Source organism: Pelophylax lessonae (genome assembly GCF_965119305.1).
Source record: "Pelophylax lessonae genome assembly, chromosome: 4".
Lineage (NCBI taxonomy): Eukaryota > Metazoa > Chordata > Amphibia > Anura > Ranidae > Pelophylax > Pelophylax lessonae.
Window position 1 is genome coordinate 521408970 of NC_138771.1, and position 25502 is coordinate 521434471.

The window sequence follows — 25502 nt, forward strand, 5'->3', positions numbered from 1 at the left end:
CTGCATATAGCCTAGGGGGGGATTTTTTGCAATGGTATTAATTTATGGTGTAGGTTGGTACTATCAAGGTGAAGAAAAAGGCAATATCTTGAACTTACAGTTTGGTAAGCTGCTGGGGTGGGGGTCCTCCGCAGTTCTGGAAAAGGGGAGGGGGGAGGGAGGGGGGATTTTTCCTTCCCTTTCTTTACCACCAGGTCCTCAGTCTGTGGTATAATAAGCCTGTTTTACAAGTGTGTACCATGGCTATGTATCTATTACTAAAGTGCCAGTAATCCCAAATGAGTGTGGTTTAATTTTTATTTCAGGTGCTTGTGACAGTAAATTCCGTGACTGTGGTGCCCAAGAAGTTAAGTCATGGTTGACTGATCCAAGTTCCAAAGGAACACTTATGTTTTCACAGTAGTCCTTAAGGCTGGCGCAGGTCCGGTCTGTCCTCTCTCCTCTGCTTGAGAGGAGTGAGGGCTGACTCACGTTCCCCGGCCTTTTGTAGTCCTTCGCGCATGCGCAGTACGCGCTGCACGTAAGTGGACTACGAGAGCGTTGACGTGGCACTCGTCTCTGCGCCTGCGCCGAGTGGATGTGCGCGCAGGTGCAGGCCCGTTGTTAGGGGTGCTCCTTCAGGCCGCCAGCACAGTGGGAGGGGCCGTCCTCTCCCCGAAGGGGATTGGTTCGTCCCGAGCAGCCCCTACGCGATACACAAAGGGGCTTACCGTGCTGGGTGTGACTGCGGGGACAAAAGGGGAGTCCTGTCTGCAAGAAACAGAGCTGGTATCCGTGTATGCAATAAACACACATATGTCAGTATTGTAACATGGGTTTAAATCAATGAAGATAAACATTCATATGGCATATATCAAAAAATGCAATAATGGAAAAACAAAAAACAAAATAAGAAAAGCAAAATAGGTAATATTATTTAGCAGCAGTCATACAGTACCCCACATAAGGTATTGGGGGAGGGGGGGGGGATGGGACGGTCCTGATCGCTGGGCAATACCAGGGTCGCCCCCGGATCATGTTTAAAAGAAATCGGGTTCTGGACACTACTTTTAGAAGTTATTTCAAAATAAACTGCAGATGTATCAGTAGGTTTTCTCTTACGTCCTCCGACAGTCGCCGCCTCTTCATATTCGTCACATATGGGGTATTAGACTTTGCTCCGAAGGAGTAGCTAGGCAACAGAATATGTTAACAATAAAGCTTTAACATATCCCACCCTCAAGGGGTGGTCCCCTCAGTCAATACCCTCCTACTTCCTGCAACCATATCTCAGTTTTAATGTCTAGCTTGTCAGGAGTGGCTGGCTCTCTCTGTGCTGGGACTTTTTGTCCCAGACTCTTTCTTCTTTTTGATATTTTGTTTGAGTTTTCTCTCTACCTTTACTTAGCTGTTATTTTTGTCAGCATTAGTTAGTTCTTCGGACGAAGAGGATCATGCGGACTGGGTCTCGGGCTGATCCCCCTGGTCGCAGGTCGTGGGTCAGTGGCTTCCCAGTCTGCCATCGAGCGTTCAGCCAGGTAACGCTCCTGGCACAGTGAACGACCCATCCCTGTTCGGTGCAGGGATGATTGGTGAGGTGGCTACCTCACCGGACGCTGTGCGGTTTCTGAACCGCCATTGTGTGCGTCTTGAATTGCGACTCTCCCTGCCTCATGTGCAGCGGCTTGTTCGCCTGTGCGGGTTCCCCACGCCATGTGAGGTAAGTGTATCTATGTGGGGACCTGTCTGTCTGGGGGGGGTCTCAGTCTGGGACTGTGTAACCTGCCTTTAATCACACTGCTTGTCTCCCTATCTCTCGGCTGCATGCTGTGGGCTGCAAGGGGGGGGGGGAGCTGTATGACACTGAGTATGTCAGGCTGGGCAGTGTGAGGAGCTGTGTGCTGTGGGGCATGTTTTTAATGGCATGTTGGGGCATATACAGCGATCGCTGCGGCGATCTAACATGTATCCATATAATGGGATAATATTGTGTGTGATTTTATGCACTGTGGAGCGGCGATTTCGGCGGCAAACGACGCCATTTTACCGGCGCCCGCTCCGGCCGCATGGTTTACATGCACGGCGGCCATTTTCTTGTAGCCTCCATAGGCTTACATAGAGCGCCCTGGCAGCATCACTTCCTCTCTCCTGGAAGCACCGATCGAGGCAGCAGCAGCAGCGGAGTCTCCTCAGGTTTTATCCTTCTATTCCTGTGTTCCATTGCCTGTATTCAGTCTGTATATTCCCTGTGGGGGTCTCATTGTGCCTGAGTGTGGTGCGGTGGGCTGCGCTTGCCGCGCTTGCTGTAAGGGGGCAGTTAACCCTTGGTTGTCTGGCATACAGGGGCAATGGATTCTCAGGAGGGCAAGTTTCCCACAGTATTGGTGGAAAGCCAGGGGACCGCTGTTTCCCCCCCAGGGGGGGATTTAGCCACTATTGTGGCTGGCCTTGCTGCACAGGTGCAAATGCTGGTGGCTGCTCAATCTACTAAACGGCCCAGAGTTGCTCTGTCCTCTGATTCTGAGGGTGAAGGTGATGGGGCTGTTCTGGCGGGGACCCCCCTATCGGGGTCCCGCTCCTCTCTTGATCTAGTGGGGTCTGAGGTAGAGGCTGAAGTTGAGGGGGTTGATAATTCTCCCCCTGGCTCGCCTGAAGAGCTTGCAATCATGGATGAGTTGATTGCTTCCATTAAGCAGACGCTACGTTTGCAGGACGAGGTGTGTCCCCCAGCTGCCTTGGCGGCTTATGGGACGCAGAGAAAACGCAGGACGCCGCAGGTTTTTCCCTGCAATGCTGATTTTCAGCGCGCTGTTAAGGACCAATGGCGCGATTTGCGCAAGCCTTTTGCGGTACCAAGTAAATTTAAGCTGCGTTATCCTTTCTCGCCTGCCACTGATGAACGGTGGTGTGTGCCTCCGCCAGTGGATCATGCTATTGCGGTTTTGAACAAAGCCACTGCGATCCCTGCAGAGGGATCCCCTGTTTTCCGTGATGCCACGGATAGGAGACTGGAGTCTCTTGCCCGTCATACTTATTCTGTTACGGGTTCTATGCTTAAGGCTCTGTTTGCTTCTCTCATGGCGGCCCAGGCGATCGCAAGTTGGACGCAGATGCTTAGGCGCGTCCTAGTGGCCGATTCGGCCTCGGCGGCGACCCTGGATATGGTGGATCAGTTCCACCAGGGTGTCATGTATCTGTGTGATGCGGACCTGATTCCGTTGGCCGCGCGTGTGCACAGCGTGGCGGTGTTGTCTCGCCGCCTGGTTTGGTTGAAATGTTGGTCGGTGGACCAATCTTCACGTAAAACCTTAGCCAATCTGCCTTATGATGGGTCTCGCCTTTTTGGGGAGTCCCTGGATGTGTTGATTAAGGGGATTACCGGGGGTAAGAGCACTCTCTTGCCCCATTTCCCCAAGGCTAAGGGGGCTTCTGGGAAGAAGCATGCTCATTTTCGGCCCCCTCAGGGGTCCTTTCGTGCCTTTCGGCCGCACTACAAGGGCAAACCGTTCAAGGGCCAAGGCTCTCAGAAGAAGCCCTGGTCTGGGAAACAGAAGTCCGGTCAATCCGGACCTGCGGCCCATAACAGTTCGGCCTGAAGGGGCGCCCTCACCCAGTTTTGGGGTGGGGGGACGCTTGCTCGGTTTTCTTCAGCCCTGGTTGGCCCGTGTGAGGGACAGATGGGTTCTGGAAATCGTTCGATCTGGTTACAAGATCGAGTTTCTCTCTCGGCCGGAGAGCAGATTTTTTCCCTCAAATCTTCAACTCTCTCCAGAGCGCCTGCGGGATCTGCACCTGGCGGTGCGGGACCTGAGGGCTCAGGGAGTGGTGGTTCCGGTGCCTCATCGGGACAGATTTCGGGGGTTTTATTCCAATCTGTTCACCGTGCCCAGGAAGGAGGGCAAGGTTCGTCCGATTCTGGACTTGAAAGCTCTGAACCGCTCTGTGCGAGTTCGCAAGTTCCGCATGGAATCCCTGCGCTCGGTGGTGGCTGCCCTGGTTCCGGGGGAATTCATGGCCTCCATCGATTTGAAGGATGCGTACCTTCACATCCCCATATTCGAGGGTCATCAGAAGTACCTTCGATTTGCCATTGCGGAGGATCACTACCAGTTTGTGGCGTTGCCCTTTGGGCTCGCCTCGGCTCCGCGGGTCTTCACCAAGGTGCTTGCACCGGTTCTGGCATTATTGAGAGCCCAGGGCATTTCTGTCCTGGGGTATCTGGACGACATTCTGGTTCGGTCTGCGACCAGACAGGGTCTGGAGAAGGACCTGTCTGTCACAATGCAAACTCTGCAGGAGTTCGGTTGGACGATAAATGTTCCAAAGTCGACACTGAGTCCGTCGGTTCGTCTCCCCTATCTGGGAATGATACTGGACTCGGTGCAGGCGAAGGTCTTCCTGCCGGAAGACAAACTCAGGACTCTTCAGGAGGAAGTCAGGTCCCTCAGGGACGTTCCACACTCGTCTCTGCGGACGGGTATGAGATGTCTGGGATTGATGGTCTCGGCCTTCGAGGCGGTTCCTTTCGCGCAGTTTCACACGCGGGGTCTCCAAGCGGAGATCCTGTCCAGGTGGGACGGGCGACCTCAATCTCTGGATCTTCAGATCTCGTTGAGTCATCGCACCAGGGAAAACCTTCTGTGGTGGCTCCAGTCCCCGTTGGTGTCCGGGGGCAAGTCGTTTCGTCCGATCTCGTGGACGATAATCACCACGGATGCCAGCCTGTCGGGCTGGGGTGGTGTTCTGGGCGTTCTGTCCGCCCAGGGGACCTGGTCGGAGGGGGAGTCTTCCCTTCCGATCAACATTCTGGAATTGCGTGCGATAAGGCTCTGTCTTCATCGCTGGACGGACCGGCTGCAGGGCTGCCCGGTTCGGGTGCAGACGGACAATGCCACGGCGGTGGCCTACATCAACCACCAAGGGGGCACCAGGAGTGCCCGAGCGGCTCGAGAAGTGGCCGACATTCTGTTTTGGGCCGAGACTCATGTCCCGGCGATAACGGCGGTTCACATTCCGGGAGTGGAGAACTGGCAGGCGGACTATCTGAGTCGCCAGACCCTGGATCAGGGGGAATGGTCTCTCCACCCGGCTGTCTTCCAGATGTTGTGCGCGAAGTGGGGTCTTCCAGATGTGGACCTGTTCGCGTCTCGCCTCAACTACAAGGTGAAGAGGTTCGTGGCAAGGACGCGCGACCCTCGGGCAGACGCGTCGGACGCGTTAGTGGCCCCGTGGCATCAGTACAGGCTGATGTACGCGTTTCCACCGATTCAGTTGCTGTCCAGGTTCCTTCGCAGGTTGCATTCGGAACGCAGCACGGTGATTCTTGTGGCACCGGACTGGCCTCGCCGGTCCTGGTACGCAGACCTCGTGAATCTGGCGGTCGACGCTCCTTGGCGTCTGCCTCTTCGGGACGATCTACTGTCTCAAGGACCGATTTACCATCCTGCTTTACAGTCGCTGGCTTTGACGGCCTGGCTGTTGAGACCGAGGTCCTGAAGGAGAAGGGTCTCTCTCCAGAGGTCGTTCATACTTTGATCAACGCGAGGAAGTCTTCCTCGGGGAAGGTTTATTACCGTACTTGGAAGGCCTATTTTGCCTGGTGTGAGTCCAGGGGGTTTTCACCCCGCACGTACTCGGTTTCCCGTGTGCTGTCTTTCCTTCAGACGGGTGTCGATCAGCGTTTGGCGCTGGCTACGATTAAGGGTCAGGTGTCTGCGCTGGCCGTTCTGTTTCAACGTCCCGTGGCTTCCAACTCCTTGGTTGGCACTTTTATTCAGGGTGTGCGGCATCTGGTTCCTCCTAGGAGGGATCCTTTGCCCCCTTGGGACTTGAATCTAGTTCTATCTGTGTTACAACGTGCTCCTTTTGAACAGATCAGGGAGATCTCGTTGTCTATGTTGTCCAAAAAGGTCGCCTTTTTGGTGGCGATCACTTCGGCTCGCAGAGTGTCGGAACTGGCGGCTTTGTCCTGCAAGTCTCCGTACCTGGTTGTTCATTTGGATAAGGTGGTCTTGCGACCTAATCCTTCTTTTCTACCGAAACGAGTTTCGGAATTCCATCTTAACGAGGATATTGTTTTGCCTTCGTTGTGCACGAAGCCTAAACATCCGAAGGAGGTGAGATTGCACTCTCTGGATGTTGTTCGGGCGATAAGGGTTTACCTTAAATCGACTGAGTCTTTTCGTAAGACTGACTCCTTGTTTGTTCTTCCAGAGGGTCCTCGGAAGGGCATGGCGGCTTCCGCCTCTACCATTGCCAAATGGATCAGGCAGACCATTGAACAGGCCTATGCCTTGCAGGGGAAGGTTCCCCCTGTGCCTGTGAAGGCGCACTCTACTAGATCACTGAGTACGTCTTGGGCCTGCCGTCATGGGGCTTCTGTAGCCCAGGTGTGTAAGGCGGCGACTTGGTCGACCGTACACACTTTCACAAAATTCTACAAAGTAGATGTTCAGGCATCGGCGGATGCTTCCTTTGGCCGCAAGGTTCTTAGTGCGGCTGTTCCATAGGGTCCCTTGTTGGGGACTCCTGGCTGTTGGGATAGTTTTTTTGTATCCACTGGTTTTTTTGTCTTTTCCTGGGTTGTTGCTCCTGTTGAGCACTTATTTTTGCTGTTGCCCAGCTGGTTTCCTTCCTTTGGTAAGGTTCCTTTCTTTGATGTGGAGACTGCGTTGCCTTTCGGCGCGGATGCGTTTCCCACCCCTCATGTTTGCACTGCTTTGGGACGTCCCCATATGTGACGAATATGAAGAGGCGGCGACTGTCGGAGGACGTAAGAGAAAACGGAATTTTTGTAAAATCTTACCTGTAAAATTCCTTTCTCTGAGTCCTCCGACAGTCGCCGCCCCCGCCCCTCTTTTGGGGTTTGAATGTATACTCTACTGCTATTCCACTAAAACTGAGATATGGTTGCAGGAAGTAGGAGGGTATTGACTGAGGGGACCACCCCTTGAGGGTGGGATATGTTAAAGCTTTATTGTTAACATATTCTGTTGCCTAGCTACTCCTTCGGAGCAAAGTCTAATACCCCATATGTGACGAATATGAAGAGGCGGCGACTGTCGGAGGACTCAGAGAAAGGAATTTTACAGGTAAGATTTTACAAAAATTCCGTTATTATTGCCCCTATATAAGTAGGGACAAAAGGAGAAGATAATAAGGAGGGGATGGTGGATACATATAGGTAGGGGGACTGTTTATTACGCAGATGGATGGATGGATCAATCAGTCTTGCCTGATGCAAAACCCTCAAGAAACGGGCGGAAGCTCTCATTTTCATTGAGTCCAGGTGGTTTAGTCGCCCGGAGGCGTCTGATCCACCTCATTTCCATTTGTAACAGTCTCTTGTTCCAATCCCCCCCTCTACATGGTATATGGATCCTTTCCAGTGCCATAAATGTCACTTTAGGCATTCTATTTTTGTGGTAATGTGCTACATGCCTACCAAGGGGCACATAAAAATTGCATAGTTGCATGCTATTGATATGTTGGTTGACACGTTTTCCGAATTCCTGTTTAGTCTTTCCTACATAGTAGGATTCACCTCTCATAAGGTAGACCACCCCTCTTGTCCGACAGTTAACGAAATGTCGGGGTTTGAAGAGCTCCCCATTGGGGAGTGTGGTATTAACACATCTCTGTATGACATTGCACTGCCCGCAGTTACCACAGGGGAATGTACCCATTTGCTTGCAAGGATCCTTTCTCGTTTCCTTATACTCACTGTGGGTGAGTGCTTGTTTCATGGATCCTGCTTTCCTAAAAGTTATTTGTGGGTATTCAGGTATAAATGGTTTAATTGCGGGGTCCTCTTTTAGGATCAGCCAGTGTCTCGCAATAATGGTCTTTATTTTGGGGTGGTCATTCGTGAATCTTGTTATAATCCTGGTCTGGTTGTCTTGTTCATTGGATTTCTGTCTATTTTTGTTTTTAAACAGAATGTCCTGTCTTTCTTGTTTTTTTACCCTATTGAATGCCTTTTTAAGGGTTGTCTTGGTATAGCCTCTTTTCAGAAGTCTCGCCGTGAGGTAATTAGCTTCTTTTTGAAAATCTTGTTCGGTGGTACAGTTCCTTTTTAACCTGAGGAATTGACTGTATGGAATTGCATTCTTGAGTGAAGTGGGATGGAAGCTCGACGCATGCAGTATCGAATTGCCCGCTGTTTCCTTCCGATACAGGGTTGTTTTTAGAGTCCGTCTTTATCCTTCATAATCCATATGTCCAAGAAGGGGATTTTTTCCTTGTCATAATTGAGGGTAAAGAACATGTTATAGGTGTTATTGTTCATGGCCTGAAGACATTCTTGGATCATGCTCTCCGGTCCAGTCCATATAATGAATATATCGTCTATGAACCTTTGCCAAACGATGATATTGTTTGCAAAGGCACTGTTTTCCTCATTGGCTAAAAATTCCTGCTTCCATGCTCCGAGATGTGTTGGCATAGGAGGGGGCACAACTAGTGCCCATTGCGACACCACATGTCTGCAAATAATACGTGCGATTAAAGACGAAAAAGTTGTTCAAAATATAGTCCAGCATCATCACTATAAAATCTTTGAATTTTTTGTCATGTCCGCTTTGTTCTTCCAAGGTTTGCTTGATGACTTCCATTCCTTTCTCGTGTGGGATGTTATTATACAATGCTTCGACGTCAATGGTTATGAGGAAGGCATCATTGGGTATGGTGATACCTTCGATGATCTGGAGAAGGTGTGCCGTATCCCTTGTGTATGAGGGTAATTTTGTTACGTGCGGTCTTAAGTATGCATCTATAACCTTGCTGGTGTTCTCCGTCAGGTCGCCGTTCCCCGATATGATGGGCCTACCTGGGGGATTGTTTCTATCCTCATGGATTTTAGGTAATACGTAGAATGTTGGGGTTCTTGCATGTTTGGTTCTAACGAACTGCCAAAGTGTTTGCGAGATCATCCCTTGATTTAGGGCCCCATCGATTTTTTTTGTAGAAATCCTCTTTATAAGTCTCTACCATAATTGGCAATATCTTTCTGTAACATCTTGTATTATCAAGTATCTTCTGGCACATTGCTTTATAGTCCTCATTGTCCATGAGCACAATGTTCCCCCCTTTATCTGAGGGTTTGATCGTTATCGATTCATTGCTCTCCAACTCCTTTAAGGCAACTTTTTGTTCTTTAGTGAGGTTTGGCATGGTGTTCTTCCCCTTCAGTTTCTCAAGCTCCTTATTTGTTTCCCTGGCGAAGAGAGCTATTGATGGATTCTCGTTCAGAGACGGAAAAATGTGTGATTTCTTTTTAAAGGTAGGGCGTTGAGCCCTTTGTGTTCCTTCTGCCTCTTCGTCCTCACTCCCTCCCTGTGTATCCTCCTCCGTCCAGTCATCTATCCCTCCTTCCTCTAGTAGGAGGTTCAAATCTCTAATAGCCCTAAATTCCGCTGCTGTCAGGCTCATATGTGATGTTTCAGTGGTTGTTTTCTTACTATATTTTACTTTGAGAAGTAAGTTTCTGGCAAAAAGGTTCAAATCCTTGACTATTTCAAAAGTGTCAGTGCCTCTATTGGGGCAAAAGGAAAGGCCTAAAGATAGTACTTCCCTCTGGTGCTTCGTAAGTATGTGTGTGGACAGATTAATAATTGTCAGGCCTTCTTGGTCCATGGTTTCGTCTTGTTTTTCCATTATTGCATTTTTTGATATATGCCATATGAATGTTTATCTTCATTGATTTAAACCCATGTTACAATACCGACATATGTGTGTTTATTGCATACACGGATACCAGCTCTGTTTCTTGCAGACAGGACTCCCCTTTTATCCCCGCAGTCACCCCCAGCACGGTAAGCCCCTTCGTGTATCGCGTAGGGGCTGCTCGGGACGAACCAATCCCCTTCGGGGAGAGGACGGCCCCTCCCACTGTGCTGGCGGCCTGAAGGAGCGTCCCTAACAACGGACCTGCGTGCGCATCCACTCGGCGCAGAGACGAGTGCCACGTCAACGCTCTCGTAGTCCGCTTACGTGCAGCGCGTACTGCGCATGCGCGAAGGACTACAAAAGGCCGGGGAACGTGAGTCAGCCCTCACTCCTCTCAAGCAGAGGAAAGAGGACAGACCGGACCTGCGCCAGCCTTAAGGACTACTGTGAAAACGTAAGTGTTCCTTTGGAACTTGGATCAGTCAACCATGACTTAACTTCTTGGGCACCACAGTCACGGAATTTACTGTCACAAACACCTGAAATAAAAATTAAACCACACTCATTTGGGATTACTGGCACTTTAGTAATAGATACATAGCCATGGTACACACTTGTAAAACAGGCTTATTATACCACAGACTGAGGACCTGGTGGTAAAGAAAGGGAAGGAAAAATCCCCACTCCCTCCCCCCTCCCCTTTTCCAGAACTGCGGAGGACCCCCACCCCAGCAGCTTACCAAACTGTAAGTTCAAGATATTGCCTTTTTCTTCACCTTGATAGTACCAACCTACACCATAAATTAATACCATTGCAAAAAATCCCCCCCTAGGCTATATGCAGTATACGATTCCTGCTGTGACTGTGAACGGTGATGAGAGTTCTGCGCAGAATAGTGGCTACACCCGTGTATGTACCCCCTAAGCTTTTTGAAGTATTTAATGATGTTATATGACATATTCAGAGGATTTGAATAACCCTGTATATTGTTCTCATAGATTTACTCTGACTGAGTGACTGAACGCTTTGATAAAGGCCCGTGATAGAGCCGAAACGCGTCAGCGATTGGATTTTCCTGGGAGTAATTTTCCATTAAACATCTACTGGAAAACAGTGAAAATCCTTGTAAAATGTCACCAGATGCACCATTGTCACTGATCCCTTTGAATCACTTCTACCTTTCTCACACTTGGGTCCCTCTCCCCAAGCACATTGTTCACCCAAATACTTGTTACAATTTCTAATATTATTCTTTTTTCTGTAATAAATTTATTTTTTTTACCTATACCACATCCGATTCATTGGTTGTACAAACCATCTACCTGCCCATAAGGTCCCATACTCTCTGGTTTGAGGCACCAGCAACCCCTCATACAAAGTCATTGATGTCTTCTAGCTAAAATAATAATAAGCAAATAATAAGATTGATAGTATTCTTAAAACGCATGCATGTAAGTTTTGTGTATAGTTTGATGTTCTGCATACTATCATGTCTCATAATAGAAAGAAATTCCCCTAAGGGTTTGGGACTTTTAAGGCACTCAGTAGAATATACAAATTTTTTTTTTCCCTATAAAACTCAATTTTATTGATACAAAAATAAATAAAAAACACATATGTGCATGATACATCACAGCATACAAAAATAACGATCATGTCTCATGATCATTTTCAGTATTACGAGATGCATGTTAACTACAATCTCTCTCAATGCAATTTTCCATCTGTCATTTGTTTATGTTTAGGGTATTAGCTCAGAACCCATACATCTGAAGATCTTCTCTCCTAATGTGGTCAACCTTACGCTAGTGGATTTACCAGGGATGACAAAGGTACTAGTGGCTCAGTATTGCCTATTTATTAAATGGAATAGGTTGCTAAATAAACCTATAACCATTAAACTTGTTAATTTTAATAGGAATCTCCTCCCTTTTTTAGGTACCAGTGGGTGACCAACCTAAGGACATCGAACTGCAGATCAGAGAGCTAATTCTTAGGTACATCAGCAACCCTAATTCCATCATTCTAGCAGTCACTGCTGCCAACACGGATATGGCAACGTCCGAAGCTCTGAAAATAGCCCGGGAGAGCGATCCAGATGGTGAGCTTCAGATATTTGTTTTCAAGGTGTAAATACATTCCTGGAATAAAGCAGCGTCTGCTTTGCATTGTATGCCAGCCTGATGGATGGATCAATAAACATTAATGTTTATTAATGATCTAAATAGTGTCAAGCCCTGTCACTGGAGGTTTTAAGCTTGTAACCATAGTGTTATATAAAAATTTGCTAAAGCCCTTTCCACACCCACTAAATGGTAATGCAGAAGCAGACCGAACCTGCATTGTACTACCATGACCTGCCTTTTCTTGGTGAAGCCAGGCACCTGGGCTGCTGTGCATGGGGACAGCACATGGCCATAGAAACTGATTTAATTTGAGGGTGGTGGGTTGGGGGCAGGCAGGTGGTTTTGTGTAAATTTATGTAAAACCATATTTTTTAGTATGGACCTGAAAAGGTTCAGCATCACTACCTCAGAACAGGCATGCAGCTCAGAAGTTGAAATCGCTTTTAATATCAGAAGATGATCTACTCACTTCTCAGTTTCTCTTTGAGGACACCACAGGCAGGGCTTCAGCATTTTTCCTGGTTCCTTTTTGTTTTGGCAGGCAGGAGAACACTCGCTGTGATTACCAAACTGGACCTAATGGATGCTGGGACAGACGCCATGGATGTCCTCCTAGGGAGGGTCATACCGGTTAAACTGGGCATCATTGGAGTTGTCAATAGGTAGGGATTTTGTGCTTTAATAAAATAAAATTGTATATATATGGTCTTTCTGGTAAAATAGAATTCAGATGCCTTATGTAAACCCAGTCCTTGCTTTTTGCTGTACATACTCATCTTTTCTTGCTTCCTGGAAATGGTACAATAGCGAATTATAAGCTTACACAAGACTAAAGACTCTCTACTCTCAAACTGAATGTTTGTTAACCTTGTGTGGGTAAAGCACAGCTTTGGTTTAGACAAATGTATTTTATCAATTGCATTTTTTATTTGGGCTATGGGATAATTCTCGATTTTGACATGGCTTGTGCTGTGTCCATGTAATAGGCATATTTAATCGAAACTGCTTTTATTTGCTGTTTCAGGAGTCAGCTGGATATTAACAATAAAAAGATTGTCGCAGACTCAATCCGGGATGAATATGCTTTTCTTCAGAAGAAGTATCCGTCTCTAGCAAATAGGAATGGAACCAAGTACCTGGCACGTACCCTGAACAGGTAACACCCAGCAGGGAGCCCTAATGTAGGCCTGCTTATTTTGTTAAAGTGGACCTTACACCTCAGTGATTAGGTCTGCTTTTACAACGTATCCCCCACCACCTCAGTAAAATGCTCAAGAAAAATGCAAATAATTATTTGAAGGGAAAAGGTTACATAATGTACCTTTCTCCAGCTTCCCCCTGTGGTGTCTAGGCGATGGTGATGTTATCCTCCTTCTGGCCAGATCATGAATGTTGAGTAGCTCAGGTTTCTCAAGAAGACAATCCTACACTGTTCTGCAGCATGATTTGGGCTATTCTGCATTCCCAGGGATCTTGTCGGCAAGATAATGTAGTCACCCCTTACACCACAGAAGTCAGGGAAAGGTTAGTAAATTCAGCTAATTTTTTGTTTCCCCCTACAGGACCTTTTTTGCACTTTTACTCAGTGTTTAAGGAATGGGGAGGGGTGGTCACATTGAAAAATAGGGTTTCCATCCGTCCGGATTTGACGGACAGGATCGTATCAGATGTCAGCGGACATGTCTCCGCTGACATCCGCTGCCCCATAGAGATGCATGGGGCATCCGTTCAGATCAGCCTGAAAAATTGACAGGCAGATCTGAATGGACCCTATGTGTGAAAGGGGCCTTATTCTTGCCTTTCCAGTAGGTGTTGAGTTAAATCTTTACTCTCTTGGAGAACTGGTTATTTCTGTGTTCCAACACTTCTGGTTGTGTTGAATAGCATGTTACCCGTCGTCATGGTTCATTCCGGCAGCTTTTTAGTCACGATTTATGTTCTATGACATAGGTGGCTTTGTTCATTTTACTATGGGGACAGGGTTTTTTAACATGTCAATTTCATTTTGCAAAATTCTATGAAAGTACTTTCAATAAATGGATACCAGGAGGGGTGTCGCCTGCCTTCGAGTTGTAAGTGTCCGTAGGTGGTCACTGGGCCCTACATGCAAAGAAGAACAAAAAGTGAAAAACGTACTTTATGGAAGAAAGATATTTATTCATGGAGCAAAATTGTCTTGTTTTTTTTTTTAAGGGTTTACATCTACTTTGACGTACCTGTATGTTTGTTTATAGATTTTGAGAGGAAAGTTGAGCACCCAATTATAGAGACCACATACAAATGCTATACCAGTGTTAGTGCTATAAAGCAACAGTACTGCTACCCTGCCACTAAGTCTTCTGTTTTTTTTTTTTTTTTTTTTCCTTTCTGTGTTGTGCTTGTCTGCAGGCTATTGATGCACCACATCAGAGACTGTTTGCCAGAGCTGAAAACCAGGATCAATGTTTTGGCAGCTCAGTATCAGTCACTGCTCAACAGCTACGGTGAGCCGGTGGAGGACAAGAGTGCAACCCTGCTGCAGCTCATTACTAAGTTTGCCACAGAATATTGTAACACAATTGAAGGGACAGCAAAATACATTGAGACATCAGAACTGTGAGTAGCTATCATTTCTCTGAAAGCTGACATCTGTTGTGACTTTAATGTCTTATCTCTTGTTCTCTCTACCTCAGCAGCCAGTCACCACAATGTTCAAGTTTGATCTGTTCTGTGACTTTAATTTGACAGGTGTGGCGGAGCACGAATTTGCTACATCTTCCATGAAACTTTTGGCAGGACTCTGGAGTCTGTTGATCCGTTGGGTGGACTGACCACTATTGACATACTTACAGCTATCAGAAACGCAACGGTATGTTTTATTGAATATCCACATTCCTCTGTGTCCTTTCACACCACGCTGCAAATAAAAAAGTTACTGCAATGAAGGGCATCTCGTGTGCATTGCTTTTCATGCATGTTGGCATGCATTTTCATGTCTTCTGTTGTGAAGTGACAGGTGCCTGAAAGGGTCAATATACTATCAATTTTTTATTTTTTTTATTTTAGATCTGTACTTTTTTGCGTGTTCAGTTAAAATGCAGACAGGTGGTATTTTATTGCAACGAACGCGTACAACCGTGTTGTAAATGAGTCAGTGGCTTTCTATGTGCCTTTGTAAGGAACTGCAATGATCTGAAGCAGAAAAGGAAGCCATTACAGATCATGTGAGTGACCCCAAGTGTTACTTTACACTTTGAGGTCTTTCTGCCCCTGCCTGTGTTTTTCACAGTGAAGAACCAGCAGCAAACTGATGTGCTTATCTCTGTCACTCTCTTTCCTCCTGTTAGCATGTTCCCTTGTCAGCACATGTACACTGCCACAGAGCCTGACTGGCTCCTTGTGGTGTGTGTCCCTTCCTCTACCAGTCTGAATTCTGATATACAATATCTCTCACAACGTGAGTACACCCCTCACATTTTTGTAAACATTTTATTTTATCTTTTCATGTGACAACACTGAAGAAATGACACTTTGTTACAATGTAAATTAGTGAGTGTACAGCTTGTATAACATTGTAAATTTGCTGCCCCCTCAAAATAACTCAACACACAGCCATTAATGTCTAAACCGCTGGCAACAAAAGTGAGTACACCCCTGAATAAAAATTTTAAAATTGGGCCCAAAGTGTCAATATTTTGTGTTGCCACCATTATTTTCCAGCACTGCCTTAACCCTCTTTGACATGGAGTTCACCAGAGCTTTAAAGGTTGCCACTGGATTCCTCTTCCACTCCTCCATGACGACATCATGGAGCTAGTGGATGTTGGAGACCTTGCGCTTCTCCTGAGGATGCCCCCACAGATGTTTTAATAGGGTTTAGGTCTGGAAACATGCTTGGCCAGTCCATCACCTTTTCCATCAGCTTCTTTAGCACAGCAGTGGTCGTCTTGGAGGTGTGTTTGGGGTGGTTATGTTGGAATACTGCCCTGCAACCCAGTCTCCAAAGAGAGGGGATCATGCTCTGCTTCAGCACGCTTGATTGTAGGCAAGACACACTTGTCTTTGTACTCCCACCTGGTTGCCACCACACACTTGACACCATCTGAACCAAATACGTTTATCTTGGTCTCAACCAGACCACAGGACATGGTTCCAGTAATCTATGTCCTTAGTCTGCTTGTCTTCAGCAAACTGCGGGCTTTCTTGTGCATCATCTTTAGAAGAGGCTTCCTTCTGGAACGACAGCCATGCAGACCAATTTGATGCGGTGTGCGGCGTATGGTCTGAGCACTGAAAGGCTGACCCCCCCCACCCCTTCAACCTCTGCAGCAATGCTGGCAGCACTCATACATCTATTTCTCAAAGACAACCTCTGGGTATGACGCTGAGCACATGCACTTAACGGCTTTGGTCGACCATGGCGAGGCCTGTTCTGAGTTGAACCTATCCTGTTAAACCGCTGTATGGTCTTGGCCACCGTGCCACAGCTCAGTTTAAGGGTCTTGGCAATCTTCTTATAGCCTAGGCCATCTTTCTGTAGAGCAACAATTCTTTTTTTAGATCCTCATAGAGTTCTTTGCCATGAGGTGCCATGTTGTTTTTCCAGTGGCCAGCGTGAGAGCGATAACACAAAATTTACCACACCTGAGACCTTGTAACATTGACGAGTCACATGACACAGAGGAGGGAAAATTTTCACTTGTGAAAATGGGTGTACTCTTGTTGCCAGCGGTTTAGACATTAATGGTTGAGTTATTTTGAGGGTACAGCAAATTGACACTGTTATATAAGCTGCACACTCACTACTACTACTACTACTACTTTACATTGTAGCAAAGTGTCATTTCTTCAGTGTTGTCACATGAAACAATATAATAAAATATTTACAAAATGTGAGGGGTGTACTCACTGTTGTGAGATAGTGTGTGTGTGTGTGTGTATGTATGTATGTATGTATATATATATAATATGTATGTATATGTATGTATATGTGTGTATGTATAGCATATTGTATATATCTAGTCACCTACAGAAACACTGGTGAAATAAAACTGTAGCACAGCCCAGCATAATAACCCCTTTCACTACCAGCATGCCTTGTTTTTTTTTTTTTTTTTCTAAGTGTCCTAAGAAGATGGATGTTTTTTCTTTAGCTCCTTATCTCTTCGCTGTTGCTCCTGCTTGGAAAGAACACTTGGAACTTCGCTCATCAATTCATTCCTGCCCCCTTACGGTGAATTAGTTAACCTTCTGCCATCAGACCCCCATCTGCTACAAGATTTCTGGGTTTCAGGAGTAACTGAGGCCTTGCCTCTTCCTACATGTTGGTTTACCATCTTTGATTCTAGACACAGTCCTGCTGTACCAGGTGCCCTCCGCCTACCTAAAGACTCTGCGGCTGCTTGCCATGTGCTACTGACTGTGCTAACATCTGCAGCCTGGAACCATGTTGCCATCTGCTTTAACAGTCTGTTCTGTTCTTGGTGTCCTCTTCAGTTCCATCAGGTGTGACTGGGTCCTCTCGGTTGAGGTCTTTACCATGGTTATACAAGGCTTAATGGCCAAAATCACCCAGTTTGCCCACTCTTGTCACAGAGGTCCCAAGCGTGCTCCCACGCCCTCTCTTTCATGTAATTTGTGCTTCAAAGCAATCGGTTGAACAGTGTCTGTCTGGTTCTAAATTGTTCCAGTCCTCGACTGATGAGCATACCCCTAAAGAATTGCAGTATACCGCTTTTACTTCCAAATTGGGGGAAGACCGCTTTGGCTCTTATATAATGCACTAGAAACTACTGAATACACCCTGAAACAAGAGGATCAGCCTGTTGCTTCCACCTATGCTTCCCCCAGTCTTGGGTCACTAAAGACCCTTAAGACCTCAAAGACTTTCCCATTGATCTTGTTTTTCCAACTTTCTCTCTATGGAGATTAGAAAAAAACCTGATAAGTATTTGCTCCTTTCAAGCGCTTATTAGCCTTTTAATTTTTCTTTTTGGGTATATTGTATCATTGGAATGGAGGTGAGGCTTTAGTTCTGCTTTAACGTGATACTTAAAAAAATTGGTGGAAGATGCAGCTGTCTTCTAGGACCCAACCGATAAGCAGTTGGAAACCCTTTCTAGAACACGGTTTTTCATGAACGTTTCTGCCTTTCACCTGATCCTGGCTGCTACTTTACTTTGTCAAACGATGTCTGGTGGTCAAAATCCTTAAAAGGGGATAGAACCACTGCTGCAGTTATTCCATTGATTGTTTACTGTACCTCGAGTATTCACAGAGGATCCTGTTCAGCATTGGCCTTGCCACAGTCACGCCATTTTGGGATACTTTGCTGACCACCTATTAGGCTATCAGTCAGCAAGGGCTCTGTGGATAACCTGTTTTTGAGCAATCAAATGTTACAGTGGTTAAAATGGATCCTGAACTTTCAGAAATCATTGTTGGCACTGGCTTATTAGTATCTGGGTCTTGCAGCTCAGGCCAGAGTGCTCTTTCCATAAGAGGAACTTCAGATTCTTTGCTCTTCCATTCAGAAGTTGTTCAACTCTGATTTTTTGATTGAGAGTCCTAGGCCTGAGGGTAGTCATGAGACCAGTCGATCTGGTCTCTGGACAACCGTATTCATTTGTCACCAAGGTCCAGGTTGTCCCTTGCTTCATGGCTGACTAATCCGACTCTGAAGTTGAATAAAGTACTTTCTACTATTTGGGGAATCCTTAAGACAGATGCCAGTCTGCCATGCTTGGAAGGCATCTTGGGCGCCATGTTGGTAGAATCTCTTCCGATTTTAAGATCCTGGAACTTCAGGCAATTTGGCTATATTTCTCTACAGTGTTATATCGTGCTAGAGGGTCATATGGTACAGAATAGGTCCAACACCAGGTTTGTGGCATACATCAATCAGGGAGTAACCCCGAAGTCTTGCAACTGCAGGAGAGGTAGATTAGATCTTGTCCTGAACAGAATTTCACATTTGTGCCTTGTCTTCTGTGTACATTGCAGGCATAGACAATTGTCAGGCAGATTTCCTGAGCCAACAAAGTGTGGACTTGGAGAAGTGGTTCCTACACCCAGAGGTTTTCTAGGACCTGTGTTGCAAGTAGAATATACCAGATGTGGACCTCCAGGGTTAACCACAAACAAGACAGGATTGTTTCCAGGTATATGGATCCTTTAGCTGAAGCAGTGACTGCTCTGGTCGCTTTTTGGGATCAGTAGACCCTGATCTGTGCCCTCCTCTCCTGAAACTTCTTCCCTATAGACTTCCCATGGAGGGCATTCCAGTTATCCTCATTGCTCCAGACTGGTCCAGATGTTTGTGGTACGCCAGTCTGGTAAAACTTATGAGGATCTTTTGTCCCAAGGACCGGTTTTCCATCTGTCGCTGGCTTTAAGGACATTGCTGTTTAAGTCCGGGATCTAAAGGGGCATCTCTGAATTGGTGATTCCTATGATGCTAAAAAGTCTACTTCTTGCAAGGTCTATAATAGGACACCGAAGGCATACTTCACTTGGTGTGAGTTTTATGGCTTCTACCCAATGATTTTTTTTGTGGAATGAATCCTCTCCTTCCTGCAGCTTGGTCTGAATTTTTATATAGCTTCTTGCATCATCAAGCGTTCAGTTGTTTCCCTTTTTATTCTATTTCAGAGATTGTTTGGCCTCTCACTATTTAAAACCTTTGTATCGGGAGTCTAGCGCTCCCCATCTGTTCTCCTGCTAATCTGGTTCTCGCTGCATTTTAGAAACCTCCATATCCGCCAATAGAGTCTGTACTCAACTCAGGAGATAGTTTTCCCTGTAGCCATCGCATCTGCGACGGGAATGTCCGAACTGGTGGCCTTGTCTTCCAAGCAACCTTTTCTGGTTTTGTGTAGACAGGGTGGTATTGAGGCCTAAGCCAGATTCTGCCTTTCACCTTAGCCTAGGCATTGTTCTTCTCTCCCTGTGTCTGGCTCACCAAAAGGAAACTTCCTCCATTGTCTGCATGTTTGTGCCGTTTTTCTTTCAGAAAGACTGATTCCTTATCACGAATGGAGCTTGTAAGGGTGCATCTGCTTCTTGTTCCACCATCTCTGGGCAGCTGCTATCATCCAACTTTGTCATATCAAGGATCAGGGTCCATCCTTTCCAGACAAGGTGCACTGTACTAGATCTGTGAGTGCTTCTTTGGCTTTTTGGCATCAAACATCTGTTTCCCAGATTTGCAAGACTGCCACCTGGTCTTGTGTTCACATGTTCTCTAGGTTCTGCAAGGTGGACTTTTCTGCCTCCTCAGAGGGTTAAAGAAAAAAAGTCAGCTATCATGAGCGTGCCATAATCCTGGAAAGAACAAAATTGGAATGACAGATGTATATAAACATCTGTTAAAAATTGACTTTAAGACCCCGTTCACATTGGGGCGACCTGTCAGGCGACCTGGTCGCCTGGCATAGAGAAGCTGTGGACCCGTTCTAATAGGAGCGACACAAGTCGCTCCGACTTAGAAAAAGGGTCCGGAGCTTCTTTGGGGCGACCTGCATTGACTTCAATGTTATGAAGTCCGTGCCGGCCGCTCCGAGGTCGCGGTGCGAGCTGCGCGCCGCGACCTGGGAGGACGCCCCGGGAAGTCGGATCGCCCCAGTGTGAACGGGGCCTAAGGGCACATGCTTGAGACAAAGTGTAAACACAATAATAAAAGAATCACATATTACAAACAGTGCAATTTGTTAAAGACTGACCCAAACGTATGGGAATTCAGTTTGATCATAGAAAAAAGATCACGCATATAACAGAAAACCTCTAAATTACGTGGATGAAAGAATATACATCTGTATCAGAGGTCAACGCATTTCACAGTGTACTTCATCAAGACCCTGTAGATACGCAGGTACAAATATTCTTAAAGTAAACAAAATCAATATTCATAATATATTGCAACTTGTACACATATCATATATAAATACAGTGTGTCTATTAATGGACTACCTTTTCTCAAAATCATTCAAAATAAGTGCTCAGCTTGGGGCGTACACAGGGGAACCAATGAGCCAGAAGGTAAGTCAAGATTTACCTAAATAAAAATGGATACGTTTTTAAATATAATGTGTATGAGAAGTTTTTTAAAAGTAAATCTTGTCCAGATCTTAGACTGTAGGGTTGGGACATATAAAGGTATAACGGTCATATGAGTAAATAGTATTCACCCCATATAGCTGTCAGATGGCTGTGTCTTATCTATATTTACCAAAAACAAAGATTCTGGATAGGGGATAAAGTGGATGGACCGGATGCCCCGTGATCAAACACGATCAGTAATACAAATAGGATCACCTTAATCATAGAATGGCAGCAATTGGGATAGCAGCTCACAATTATGTAAAGGGATACAGTGTAATACATCTATCAGAGCAAAGGAAACCTACCTAAAAGAATGAATCAATCATAAAAGATCACGCCCACAAGAGGGTCAGATCCAGGGAAAGCTATGTGAAGTACCGTCAGGAGCCTCGGAGCTTGTTTATAGCCAATATGAGAGAAAAAATGTAGATACCTCAGCACCTCAAATAGGTGGCAATCCCAATAGGTAGGTTTACATGTTAGCAATATAGGGGATATTGGGTGCCTTAAATCTAGACTATAATAGCAAGATATCACAAAATTTATTTTTTTATTTTTACAGGGGTTTATATGCATCTGTCATTTTAATTTTGATCAGAGGGTTAAAGTGGTTGTAACCCTAAAACTATGTTTATTATGGCTGCTGATCCTTGATACCCTGGTCATTTTACTTGCCTCCGCCATCCTGCTCTCTCCTTAGCGTCTCTGCATCTCCTTTCTCTCTGTAAATTCCCTAGTCTGTATGAGAGCCAATCTCCTCCCCAACCCTTACCTCTTATGCCTGTTTAATTATATTCCCTGCAGCTGCTTCAGTGCTTGTAAAATAAAGAAACCTGTCTTCATTACTTCGATCCTCTGTGTTAGGCCCTTGTTCAGTACAATGTGTGTGTTTTCCTAAAAATATAATGTTAAATACCTTCTTTGCAGAGCCCTGCTGGTGTAGACACATGATCTCCCTCTTTTAGCTTGCATCAGAGGGGAATCTCAGCCCCTCTACTGTACTCGCATCAGGAAGAGAAGCAGAGGAAGGTCAAATGACAGCACAGCAGGGCTTTGCAAAGAAGGTATTTAACATGATAATTTTAGGAAAACACACACACTGTACTGAACAGGGACCTAAAACTTTTAAACTTGTGATACCTGGACGCTATTTTCCTTTTGCTCAATGAACAGTATTGTCTAAGTTCAAGGCAGAACCTGGCTCTCGCATACCCTAAAACGCCTGGGCTGGGTTCTAAACTTTGAGATGTCAGCTCTGGAGCCGATGCTAGGCCTGGAGTATTTGGGCTTGGTCCTAGACAGGGATCAGGCAAAAGTGTTTCTGCCTCTGGGAAAAAGCTGGTCTCTGAGAAATCAGGTGCATAGTAAAAGAAGCAAAAGGCATCCTTTTGATATGTCTGCTTGAGGTTGCTGGGGGTAAATGGTATCTACCTTCAAAGTGGTTCCCTATGCACAATTCCATTCCAGACCTTTGCAGAGGAAGATTGTCTGGAACAAGAAAGTCCAAGCATTAGATTGTCGTATGTTTCCCCCCCCCCCCCCCCCCCCCCAGGGTAGTGCAGTGTTTGAATAGACGGTTGCTCAGAATCTGGAGAAAGAAGTCCTTTCTTCCAGAGGTATGGAAGATCATGACCATTGATGCCAGTTTCCCTGATGGGGAGCTGTTCTGGACATGGAAGCAGTCCAGGGGACTTGCTCTCCGCAGGAGTGAATGCTGCCCATCAAATTCTTTGGAACTTCGGGCAGTGCGCCTTGCTCTGGATTGTTCGACGAACCTGTTGCACAGGTTTCTGGTCAGGGTTTAGTCTGACAATGCCATAGCAGTGGCCTATATCCCCAGCCAGGAGTCGTGTGGTGCAGGAAAAGGTGAACCACATTCTGTCTTGGGCAGAACAGCATGTACCATCTGTCGGCAGTGCACATTCCTGGGATGGGGAACTGGCACATTTTTTCAGTTGCCAGCAGCTAACGCTGGAGGAATGGTCCCTGCATCCTGGGATGTTTTCTGCAATCTGCCAACATTGGGGAACTACGGACGTAGATCTATTGGCTTCCAGGTTCAACAACAAATTGTACAGGTTTGTGTCCAGGACAAGAGACCCTCTAGCGATAGGGGTAGATGCCCTGGTAACACCTTGATCCCATGTGTCTCCCTCCCCTCAAGTGTATTGCTTTGGGAAATCCCAAAAGGTCTTCATTATGGCCTGTGTCTCGTGATGTAAGATAAAGAATATTTGATTTTTTTCTACTCGCCTGTAAAATCCATTTATTGGAGTGCATCATGGGACACAGAGGTCCCTCCCCTCTTTTCTGGGAGTTTGTTGCTTGCTACAAAACTAAGGGACTTCCTGTGTGGGAGGGGTTATACAGGGGAGGACTTCCTGTCTGTTTGGTCTGCCAGTGTCCATGCACCTATAGGTGGCGCATAACCCAGATGGTCACGATTTATAGTCTGCTCTGTATCCCGTGATGCAAGTAGAAAAAAACCTTTTCGGGCTGAAGTTTTTCTAGAAAACCTTCTATAGTTTATAATGGCTAAACAAGTTTTGTGTATTCCCTGTAGTTTGGTGGTTTCCTTCCAGGTGTGTCAGATTTTTCCTGTTACCCCAAAACATACTAATGGGGTTATTTTTTTTTACCTAGCTTTGCTGGACTGCATTACCATTAGATTCTAAGCTCTTCCAAGGTCAGGAACTAAGAATGAACAATCTGTGTACCTGATGAAGCCCTGAAGAATTTGTTTATACTAACCCTGAATAAAATAAATGATTTGTCCTCTTAGGGCCCACGACCAGCTTTGTTTGTCCCAGAAGTGTCTTTTGAATTGCTGGTGAAGAGACAAGTGAAACGATTGGAAGAGCCAAGTTTGCGGTGCGTTGAACTTGTTCACGAGGAGATGCAGAGGATCATCCAACATTGCAGCAATTACAGCACACAGGTAATTGTACATTTCAGGATATACAGTTTCTATTTTTAGGTTGTATTCTGGTGCTAAGGGATTTATGTAATCCTGTACAGACGCTGGTTTGAGGTTTCTCATTTTGCTCCCTTTTTCAGGAGCTCCTAAGGTTCCCAAAGTTGCACGATGCCATAGTTGAGGTGGTCACGTCGCTTCTGCGGAAACGCCTCCCTGTAACCAATGAGATGGTAAGAGGATGTGCTGCTTACTGACCATTAAATTGCTACAATTTCTTCTTTGAAAGTTTAGTAATATTTTTCACAAGATACTAGACTGGAAATGCTGAATACCAAAGATCCAGATGACAATCACACATAGGCCACTGAGGATGAAATGCAGCTTCTATCTCAATGCAGATTGCTAAACATTAATATGTAGTCCGGGCATTCTATAAAATAAAAATAAAAAAATGGTGTATTCTGGAATTATGTTTAAGATTTTAGTCACACAAGAGGCGGAGGGGCATTTGAGCCATGGTTTTACACCCCTGACCCCACCCCCAAGTGGAGTTTTACACACGCAGAGGCCATGATGTTTTGCTTCATGGCTGGGGGCAAAAATTATATCCCATGTTGAGTTTGGTGCTGCAAGGCAACCATGAACCAAACCCTAGGCATGTAGTTGCGGCGCAGTATTTACATATAAAATGCTCATATCCCCATTCATCTGTCAGGCATTTGAGAAGCAGCAGTATTGTCTCCTGAATGCCTGGCAGCCACTTCTGTAATAGTTTCCCTGAAAAACTATCTACCATGGATCAGTTTTCAGAGGGGTGGTAAAGGCTGCTGCCCGTTGGTGATATATAGGAAAATCACTTTTAATTGGCATTCCACCTATTTTTAAACTTTATAGTCACATAGGAAAAGTTTTGATCACCCCATAAGTGTTTCCTTTTGATCCTGCCATTAGATCTGTTATTTTTTCACTTCTCAGAAAAGCCAAGCTGTTCCCCAAATGTGGCAGTTTACAGCGGTTGGGACAAAGCATATAACCTTGCTAAGGGTGTATCTGATGGTCATATTTTATCTTTATTATCCCCCCAAAAAAATACAAGAACCTGTTGATGTAACTGCTATAATGATGTAAGTGTTTAAAAAGTCCATCTAAGCCTACGATGTCAACCGGATAACAATGCTGCTGTGTGATTCAACTGCAGAACAGTGTGTTGTCATCTAGTTAAAGTGTAAATAATTGATCTACTAAAAGGACCAACTAGTAATAAACCGTTACAGGGGAAACACAGGAAAACTAACGCTGTTCGGTTAATGCTTTTGACAAACTGCATAATTTTAAAAATTTTGCCCATAGTTCCACTTTGACTCAAGTCCGAGATCTGCACCCATGTCTCATAGTTTTGACTAGAGATCCAATTTGTAGCTATTCTCCAGGCAAGCATGGTTGAAATGGCGTTCAGCCTTAAATCTGAGTCTGTGCATTTAAATGGAGAAATGGAAACCATAAGGCCGGAAAATGTCTTAATATATATAACCATGTTGGGTCTTTTCATACAGGTCCACAATTTGGTTGCCATTGAACTTGCCTATATCAACACTAAACATCCAGATTTTGCAGATGCCTGTGGTGTGATGAACAACAATATAGAGGTGAGGAAGGGACACAATCTTCTCTACCAACTCCGGTAACCATAATAAATCTTAATGTATAAAATATTTTTGTTTTCTGTGACATGCAG

The 25502-nt window shown here is 45.7% G+C and overlaps 1 protein-coding gene across 5 annotated transcripts in view; it reads left to right on the top strand.

Annotated features, from left to right (window-relative positions):
* Window positions 1-25502, top strand: part of DNM1L (dynamin 1 like) — a 497546-nt gene that overhangs the window by 74838 nt on the left and 397206 nt on the right. For all 5 annotated transcript variants that reach the window (XM_082256168.1, XM_082256167.1, XM_082256170.1 and 2 more), the window contains 9 exons: window positions 11392-11478; window positions 11585-11747; window positions 12314-12434; window positions 12797-12928; window positions 14161-14367; window positions 14500-14620; window positions 23633-23788; window positions 23908-23997; window positions 25321-25413. In XM_082256168.1, the coding sequence (XP_082112294.1) occupies window positions 11392-11478; window positions 11585-11747; window positions 12314-12434; window positions 12797-12928; window positions 14161-14367; window positions 14500-14620; window positions 23633-23788; window positions 23908-23997; window positions 25321-25413 (1170 nt within the window). The remainder of the gene's footprint in view (window positions 1-11391; window positions 11479-11584; window positions 11748-12313; window positions 12435-12796; window positions 12929-14160; window positions 14368-14499; window positions 14621-23632; window positions 23789-23907; window positions 23998-25320; window positions 25414-25502) is intronic.